The sequence below is a fragment of the Narcine bancroftii genome, chromosome 3 (genome assembly GCF_036971445.1).
Source record: "Narcine bancroftii isolate sNarBan1 chromosome 3, sNarBan1.hap1, whole genome shotgun sequence".
Classification (NCBI taxonomy): domain Eukaryota; kingdom Metazoa; phylum Chordata; class Chondrichthyes; order Torpediniformes; family Narcinidae; genus Narcine; species Narcine bancroftii.
Genome location: NC_091471.1, coordinates 306,803,905 through 306,814,078, shown reverse-complemented (window position 1 = coordinate 306,814,078; position 10,174 = coordinate 306,803,905). Strand labels below are relative to the sequence as shown.

General features: G+C 39.5%; 1 protein-coding gene across 9 annotated transcripts in view; it reads right to left on the bottom strand.

The window, feature by feature from the left end:
- Window positions 1-813: 813 nt before the first annotated feature.
- The window catches only part of chaf1a (chromatin assembly factor 1, subunit A (p150)), a 46,356-nt gene continuing 36,995 nt past the window's right edge, over window positions 814-10,174 (bottom strand). For all 9 annotated transcript variants that reach the window (XM_069928827.1, XM_069928833.1, XM_069928834.1 and 6 more), the window contains exons 14-15: window positions 2,528-2,633; window positions 814-1,549 (exon numbers count right to left, since the gene is read on the bottom strand). In XM_069928827.1, coding sequence (XP_069784928.1) covers window positions 1,365-1,549; window positions 2,528-2,633 — 291 coding nt within the window. In that variant the 3' untranslated portion in view covers window positions 814-1,364. The remainder of the gene's footprint in view (window positions 1,550-2,527; window positions 2,634-10,174) is intronic.

Here is a 10,174-nt window from a genome sequence, read left to right as displayed (position 1 = left end):
TATCTCACACAGTTCAAAAGGTGAATCCAGATTATCACTAGTGAGGAAAAACTATTGACTGGATTTCTTCCAGAAAAGAGGGAATTCTGGAATATCAGAAAGCATATACTGTGCAGATACCTTATAAATGCAGACAATTATCTGGTCATGGGGTAATTTCCCCTAACAAGTTTTAAAGATGTGCTATACAACTTAGACTATTTTCTGCAACAAAATCTATTTCATTCTTTAATCTTTATTTTCCAGACTAATTTTTCATCTATGAAACCTTAGTTATCCTTATCTTGTGAAATCCCATCTTATATTCTTTTCTCACACTAAGTCACTAAGCTCCAATCTAATTAACTGCAGTTGGTCATGGATGAGCATCCTGCCCATTATTGATTAGTTTTAAAAACTGATTTTTCACTTTCTTAGCCAATCTATTAAGACTCATCTACAACTTTAATTGAACTGTACAAATTTATCATTAAATTCCCAAGGATCCTTTTCAAAGATTACTTATTACCCACATCTTGATACCCCAGATTTATTTGTTAGTCACCTCCATAAACTTAACAAAAAAAAATTCTGTATATGCCTTCGGAATCTACCGTTCCAATTTGACTTGCACTAATCCATACCTAAAATTTGACATCACTGATTCAAGGAAACACTTGAGCTATAAGCCACGCTTTCCCCCCCCACCCAACAATCATCATACTCGATCCTGCTGTAAAGTGTTGGGGGGGGGGGGGGGGGGGAGAAAGAGGGAGAGGGTTTAAATAAATCAATTACAACCCTGTCATGGATCTGAAGGAAAGCTGCACTGTAACTATCTTACAACTAAACCATGTGTAAATTTATTAAGTAATTTTACAGAGCTCGTGCTCAAATATTGCAAAGAGGACAGAGAGGAATTAAACATTCATGAATGACAATATTAAGTTAAATACAAAGGTGTTCCAAAAATGAACAGCATTACAAACAAGATTCCTCATGAACTGAACCATCATTTGCAAGGGAACTGTGATAAAGGGAGCTGTTTTGCAATAAATGTCAAACTAAAAAATTTACATTGAATCTTCAAAACAGAATCAAAAGCAAGGCTTCAAGTGTCAGAAATATTAAGATTTGGTATTGTACACAACTGGGTTTATTAATGCCAATAATTTTAACTATACTTAAGTCAATATCTTAAATTGCCAAATTACAAATTTTTGTTGCAAAAGTGCCATTTTATTTATTTTTTTTTACAGAACTTCAAGTATTTTAAGTTTATGAAATGATACAGAAATTTTTAAAAAAGTTTCTAAACAGAAAAGCACCCTAAATACATAAAGCTATTAGTATATATATATATATATTTATATATATATTTCCATTCAGGTATGGTTGGGAGAACCGATAGCAGCATTCTCTTGTTCAACGTCCATTGTTTCATCAACAGCCAGTTCTGTGCTCAGCTTCAGAGGCAGGACACCAGTTACTAATTCAGAGCTTAATTCCACAGACTTCACTTCATGTTTGACCACGGTAGACCATAGATCCTCAGACCCTTTGTTACACTCTATAGATTTGGTGACAAACGAGAAAGATGCCATTAGGAACAAACAGCGATGTAGATTTTCATGTGTTTTCAATAGGGGAGCAAATGTTTCATGTTGCAGCTATACAAAACTTTAGTTAGGCTTCACATGGAGTAGTCTGTCTGATTCTGCTCACTCCTTTACAGGAGCACATGGAGGCTGTACAAAGTGAACCGAAGCAATTAATCATAATGCCACCAGGAAGGGGGGGCATGAGCGATGGTGAAAGGTTGGGCAAACTTGCTTCCTTTCTTTGGAGTGCTGGAGGCTGAGGGGAGATCCTATAAGAGTTAATAAAATTTTCCTTAGTGTGAAAATGCCAAATTCTTGGAGAAATGGCAGGTTCCTACAAAGAACTGTCAGAGGGTGGTAGAAGCAAATAGGAAATAAATGTTTAAGATGGTTCAAGCTAAACAAATATCTAGGGAATAGATATGCACAGTATTTAATTTAATTTGGCATCATGTTCAGGACAGTCATGGGATGAAGAATCTTTTCCTGTGCTGTACTATTCTATGAACACTTTGTAATATTGTATTGTGATATGTGGAAGAAATAATCACACCCATCACCAATGCAAATCTTTACACCTACCATTTTTTAGAAATGGCCTTAATATACCATTTCAAATGGAGATGCATCCCACTAACTATCCATAAACAGATAGCTCTAAAAGATATTTAACAATTATTTGAAACCTCACCGTCTTATTAAAAAAGGTTGGACAATTAATTTAAAAAGATGAGAAAATAAAAGAAACCAAACAGAATATATTGAGAAGAGCTGCAAAAGCAAGTACATTGAGAAAATACTGTGAATTCTCAGTGAGGGATGTTCATAGAGTTGGGCATATGGCATGAAATACACAAATGAAAACAATGCACATCTGCTCAAAGCAGCTCAATGTGTCATGTGATCCGTACCACGATTCATGAATCTTAAGTAATCAGAACGTGCACCTTTATTGTCTGGAATAGGCTTGTTCACATGCACATCAACAATTACACAATCTGCATCATTGTCCTCTTCTGTATCTGCTTGGAAACCAGTATCCATAGCTTCAATCTGGAAATCCAAAGTACATCACAAAATGAGTCTATTATTCCTGAACATGGCGTTCAGTATTCAAGAGCAAGTTTTAGAGATAGGCTATTAGAAGGTCAAAGTCAAACTTTAAAATCTCTTCTAACCAGATGAAAGAGGAAACTAACTTAAGCCATTAACTTTTTATTCCAAGAAATCAGCAAATATGAATTGATAAGTCTAATTTTAATTTTGTTCTCTACTTAGAATTTTCATATTGTAACGTCTTTCTTTCCTGGAGCATACTTAGAACCATAGAATGCTGTGACACAGAAAACATGCCATATGGCCCTTCTAGTCTGTGCCAAAGCATTATTCTTCTAGTCCCAATGACTTGCACCCAGTCCATAACCCTCCAGACCACTCCCATCCATGTATCTATTCAATTTGTTCTTACTTCTGACATAGTACTGTGTGACAGAGTATTTTGAGGTGGCTAGGGAGGAACTGCTAGAGCAGCTTGCACACACACACACACACACACACACATTTCAAAACACAGGACTTCTGCAGAATGCTTTTTGAAGAAAGAGCAATAAAGTTGCAGAATACAGCTTCCCTGGGAGAGCATGTGATTTCTGCAGGCAGAGGCAGAACAACTTTGTTCTTAGAGAGGGAAGGTGTGAAACAGAGAGAGAGGAGTCACAGAAATCAGTTCCAGAGGGACAAACTGGCAAAAATTTGGAAGAGAATTTGGAAATGGCTCAGGGTAAAATGAAGCATTTATTTGACACAAAAGCTCAGGTGAGAAATTTTAAGACAGGAAGTTTTGATTTTGTTTCCAACACATGACAATTCTTTGAAAGCTAAATTTTCTGGACTGTACACAATTAAATCAAAACTGAATGATGTTAACTATGTTGTTAACACTCCAGACAGAAGGAATAAAACTCAGGTTTGTCACATAAATATGTTAAAACCTTATTATGAGAATAAGATTAGTGGAGAACAATCTGTATCAGAGGTGTTGGCTGTTGACAGAATGGAGGAAGTGGTGGATAAAGATTATGGAAACAGAATCTTGTGAGGGTAACCTTAAAGAAACCATGGTTCCTGTGCACCTGTCTAACTCAACAATTTGGGAACATTTGGAAGAAAAGTTAGCCCTTCGAACTCAGATCAGAGTTCTCCTTGTATTCTGATACCAAAACCATATGGAACTGTTAGATTCTGTATGGATTATAGGAAGGTTAATTCAGTAACAAAACAGATGCTTATTCTATTCCAAGAATAGAGGACTGTATTGATAAAATTGGCAAAGCTAAATTTCTTACAAAGTTGGATTTGCTGAAGGGTTACTGGTGTGTGCCTTCAAGAGAAAGGATATTTCAGCTTTTGTAACTCCATCCGGTTTATACGAGTATAATGTGTTACCTTTTGGCATGAAAAATGCCCCAGCAACATTCCAGAGGATAATTAATTCAGTAACCCAAGGGTTAACTCATACAGATGCTTAAATTGATGACTTGGTCACAAAAAGTGACACATGGGAAGAACATCTAAGAGAATTTGACAAATTGTTTGCAAGATTATCTAAAGCAAACTTAACTGTTAATTTAGCAATGAGTCAATTTGAAAATGCCACGGTAACAATATTTGGGTTATGTAGTTGGCCATGGCAAAGTTGCACCTATTCAAGCTAAGGTGAATGCAATTTCTGAGTTTCCTATACCCAATGGCAAGAAAGCAGTGAGAAGGATTTGAGGAATGGCAGGATGTTAATGGAAATTTGGCAGACATTTTGCTCAGGTTGCTCTTCCTTTAACCAATCTTTTGAAGAAAGATTTGTGTGGACTAAAGATTGTCAGGCAGCTTTAGAAAATTTAAAGATGCTATGCCATTGCCCTGTGTTAAAACCTCCTGATTTTGACAGACCATTTTCTGTAGCAGTGGATACCAGTGAGGGAGCAGCAGGTGCAGTTTTATTGCAAAAACAATGAAATTGACCATCCAATTGCCTACTTTTCAAAAAAAAATCAATGTTCATCAAAAGAACTATTCCACTATTGAAAAAGAACTATTGGCTATCATTATTTGCTCTGCAGAATTTTGACGTATATCTCGGTACCTCTCATGAACCAATTGTTATATTCACTGACCACAATCCTCTGGTATTTTTGAATAAAATGAAGAATAAAAACAGAAGATAGTTAAACTGGAGTTTGATATTACAAGAATATGATCTGCAAATTAACCCGATCAGAGGTGTACATAATGTTATTGCCGATTGTCAAGATGTTAAAATTGATTGTGTATAAAAACTTTCAAATTTGAATTACTGTATTATAACATGTTACATATTGTGTATTGTTATCTCTTTACTAATTTTGAGACAGCTTAGTTATAACTGAATTTTAACTCAAGAGTTAAAATTCCTTTTAAAGAGGGAAGGTGTGAGAATATTTAGAGGTGGTTTGGGAGGAATTGCTAGAGCAGTTTGCGCACGCGCACACACATTTCAAAACACAGAATCTTTGCAGGACTTTTACAGAGTGCCTTTTGCAGAAAGAGCAACAAGGTTGCAGAATCCAGCTGGCCTGGGAGAGCAGGTGATTTTTGCATGCAAATTCTGAGCAGTTTGGCTCTCAAAGAAGGAGGAAGTGGAACAGAGAGGAGAGACACAGAAATCAGTTCCAGAAGGACAAAGCTGGCAAACATTTGGAAGGCCGTCTGGTCAAAGGAGAAGACTAGCTGTCCGCGCTGACCCAAAAGAAAAAGGATCATCTGGATAACCCTGAAGGGGGCAAGTTTTGTCAGCAAGGCTGATTGGAAAGGAATCAGTTGCAGATGTCCTGGAAAAGGAATCTCTCTCTGAAAACCAGCAAGAACCCTCCTGAGTGTTAAGCATCAAAGACTGGTGAACTTTGTTAATGCTAACTTCTGTACACAGTACAAGAATTGCTTGCAACCAGGGAGATTGGACTGTGATCCAAATAACTTTTCTAATCTTAAATATAATTATGCACACCTGCGCTTAGTATGGGGCGGGGGTGGGAGATTAAATAGGTTAGGTAGGTTAAGTAATGTTAAAGTTTAATCCTGTTTTCTTGTTGAATGAGAATTAAAAACTACTTTTGTTTAAGTAACCCTGCGCTGTGGTGCATTTCTATAGCCACTGGTTTTGGGGTCCTCTGGACTCCGTAACAGTACAGTGCAACTCTGATTATCCGTAATGGTTGGGACTGGGCTTATGGCAGAAATCCTCCCCCCACCCCGGGGGAACTGGTCATTAAAAAAAAAGCAGCCCAGTAGCAACAGCAAATCACTTGTATTAATGTTTAAACAAGAAAAGGCCTTTTAAGCATTAAAATAATGTTTCATTCTCACCAAACAAAAAAAAAGCAGGCCGTGGCCGATCCCTGAGATGCTTCCCGGGCCAAAGGAACACTCACTGGCGGGTCGGCTGGCTCCTGTCTCCCCAGTCATCGGAGATCCCGACCCCAACACGAGTCCCTAGTGTGCAGTAGTAGGCCTTGGGAAGGGTTCAGAGTCGGCATTTGGTGTACTGAGGAAGGGAGGGAATGCCACTGAGCTCAAGGTCCCCTGCTCCTGCCTGGGACAAGGGATTCTTCTGATTGCTTGTAGCTGGGAGACAGTGGCTTACAGTTTGAGAGGGAAATTTGGAGAGGAAAGTCAATAGGGGAAAGAGAGAGGGGAGGGAGTTTGGACAATCATCGTTCTAATTTCACGTCGAGTTTTTTTTTCAACCTGTAAGGTCTGTTCTGCTCTGAAAAAATTTTGAAGATTCCAATTTCAGATCATCAGTTGCACCTGTAAGATTCTGTGTTGAGGAATTGAATTGAAATCTGCCTTCAAATATTCTGGTAATTTATTCTTATGACAAGACCATCTGACCCAACAAGTACATCCACATTCCCATCCATCCCATTCTCCAGTTTCTCTGTAATCTACCCTCTTCCACATAATCGTGTGAATTTCCCAAATCTTACCTAGATATTTTTTGGGTGGGGAAGCAAGAGGGATGGATAACTTACAGTAGCCAATTAACCCATCAACCTGCACGTCTTCAGGGTGTGGGAAGAATTTGGAGCACTTGGGAAAGATACAATTGCAGATTAAATAGGCAAAATCCACAGATCAGGAGGTAAACTCAAGTCACAGAAGCGGAGGAATCAGCCATCCACACAGGGACCATTTGTTTGCAAAGCTGGAATATTCTGTTACCCAAGTAATTTAATCATACATCTCATGACTGACTCACTTGTTAAGAGACACGGTTTTCCACCTTGAGTTACTTTTAATTTGGCACTTAAGATGGGAATTTTCAGAATATTGAAAATGCTGGACAAAAAAAAACTCTTCTTCTGAAAACCAAGCTTTTCTTTGCTTCAACAACCAACAGTACATCTGAAAATAGAACCAATAGACACAAGCTACTCTGATGTTGCCAGCACCCATTTGAGTGACTAATTTCCATATGGCTCTTTTTAACTTCATCAACTTTCTGCAACTCAATAGGAATAACTCTGGAAATTTGCCCAAACTATGAAAGTGTCTGGAATAGCCCTTCATTCAAGTCTACTCACCCTCTACCTTTTTTTCCTTCTATAGTTAAACACATTAATACTGCTGCTGTATTCCTGAACAAATACCTTTAATTATATATTTTACTGCTGTCATTTTCACACACTATTTGTCTTTTCCCCTCCTAGTTTGCTATTACTATTTCAGGAGATGGAGTAGAAACCAATCTCCAGAGTCTCACAATTACACTCTCTCACTCGGGTTTCTGCAGACTTTTCCCACTCTCTCAGCGTCTTTTGCATACCTGTTCTATTGACAACTTTCCACCTTCAGAGCATTTTCTTTATGCTCTGGTTTCATCCTCTTTATTTTTCACTTCTTGCCACATCTCTCCTCCCACTCCCTTGTGATTCCAGTCACTCGTTACTTTAATTCGCCATCCCATTCTGACATCTGAAGCAACTGTGTAAAAGGCTGAAGCCCAACAAATGCTCCAAGAACAGCATTTAACCATGTAACTTTGCACATTGCAACCCTCAAGACTCAAAACTGAATTCCACTTCTTCAGCTCAGTTGTCTTTGCCCTTTCAGAACTAGCTAGATAGAAATGAATGAACTTATTTCCTAAGTAAAAACACAATGCTGGAGAAACTCAGCAGGTTAGTGTCCTTTATATAGCTGAAGTAAAAATACATAACTGACATTTTGGGCTTGAGCCCTTCATCAAGGTGTGGAAAATGCCTGAAGGTTTTAAGATGGCGGCAGAAGGACATTAATCTCCCCAAATAATAAAAAAAGACAAAAAAAATCCCCCCCTCCAACAAAAAAAAATCACCCAGAAAGGAAGACGATGTCAAAAGAAACAAGAAAAAGTTAGATTGGGCAAGAAGCCAAAAAACTAAGAAAGAACAGAAAAACCAAGAAATGGAAAAGGCCAGGACGGAGAGGCCGACTTCGGGTCGCTCAGCTGGAGGAGAGCTCACCTGAAAGGATCAGCAAAGGTTGCCTTAGCAGGGCTATACCACAAGGAGACCCAGGGAGAGCCGTGATCAGAGGGAGTGACAGCAATGGTGGAAGAGGTGCCATAGACCACCAGGAAGATGAAGGACTGTTTATTCTGGGGATTGGGAGGAGGCTGCAATTGGAGCGACGTCGGGAGCATGAGACGACAGGCCTAGTGGGCAGCAGGAGCTGTGCGGCCAGGGAGGCATTGGAGCCTGAGAGGGCACACGGTGAGGAAGTACTATAATCGGAGGATGAGAAGATAAAGATGGGGAGGAGGAAGAATGTGAGGAAAGGAAAAAAGAAAGGAGGCAGCAGGCTCAATGCCCTCTTCCAGGGATATTATGGAGGCCATTGGCCAGATTTTTAAAAATTGATGGGTCACTCAGGGTGTGACTAAGAAAAGATTGGACAATTTAACTGAAAGGGCACGGAAAAGGAGGAACGGCCGGAAAGGGAGGAACGGCCGGAAAGGGAGGAACGGCCGGAAAGGGAGGAACGGCCGGAAAGGGAGGAACGGCCGGAAAGGGAGGAACGGCCGGAAAGGGAGGAACGGCCGGAAAGGGAGGAACGGCCGGAAAGGGAGGAACGGCCGGAAAGGGAGGAACGGCCGGAAAGGGAGGAACGGCCGGAAAGGGAGGAACGGCCGGAAAGGGAGGAACGGCCGGAAAGGGAGGAACGGCCGGAAAGGGAGGAACGGCCGGAAAAGGAGTGCAAGGGAGAGATAAAATAGTAGGTTGAGTGGATATTGAAAGGGTCCACCAGTCTCATACCCCTTAACCGGGTCCAGATCAGTGACCCCATTCATTCCTGATCAGATGCCTTCGCTACTAGAACAGAACAAATTTTACAGACGACAGCAATGGGAGTGAAGGAAAGAGGGGGTCCAGCGGCAGAATATGGAGAATGAAAATAATTTGATCAAGTAAAAAAAATGGCTAAGAGTTTACCTTCCTTAACTCAGCAACTTTAAAAATAAGGACAGGAGGGGAGAAAATTTTTTTTCATTGACGTTAGAGAGGCAATGTGTTATGTAAAAGCCTTGCCATCCTCTCAAGTAATATAAATGGGGAAAAAAGGGAAATTAATGGAATGATTGGGGGTGTGTGTGTGTGTGTGTGTGTGTGTGTGTGTGTGTGTGTGTGTGTGTGTGTGCGTGTGTGTGCATATAGTAAAAGGTAAGAAAATAGATGGAAATGTTCTATTATTTATTTAACTTTGACATGCATATTTTAAAAAATTAATGTGGGGAGCTCTAAGAAGGGAGGGAAGAAATAATAAAGGAGTTAGATAGGTGCAATAGGCACACTCCAAAATAATGGGGGAAGTTGGCACCAGTATCTTGGATACTGGTACCAGGAGGGGAAGGGGAGACAAGAAGGAATAGGAAGAATGGAGGGAATTATTTGGAGGTATTTTTGGCTTTTTTTTTATATAAAAAAATTTGTTGGTTTTAGTTTTTTTTTAAAAAGTTTGTTTAGCTTTTATTTGAAGTACAGTCATCTGTACCAGGGATCCATGAAGGATAAGATGGACTGAGGATGAGTACTATGGTGAAAGAAAGAAGGGGAAGAAAATGGTGGAGGGGCTCTGGGTTAATGGATAAGAATCAAATTTGCGAGTTTCAATGTAAATGGAACAGTAAAGAGGAAAAGAGTTTGTGGATATACAAGCAGATATAGTATTTTAAACAGGAAACCCATCCTAACGAAAGAACACAAAGTTTAAAAAAGGGGGGGGGGGGGGGGGGAGGGAGTGGCCATCGTCATAGGAAAGAATGTTCCGGTGGTGGTCCAGAACATGGTTATTGACCCGGCTGGGAGATTTGTAATGATTCATTGTCAGATATACTCAGAATTATGAACATTCATGAATATATATGGCCTGAATTTTGATGACAAACCATTAATACAAAAAATATTTTTTAAAGCAATATATGTTTTGATCGGAGGGGATTTCAACTTTTGTGTGGATCCAGTCTTGAACAAGTTGGCAAGAGAAGTAATGAGAACCAGGGCAGCGAAAACTACCCTGGT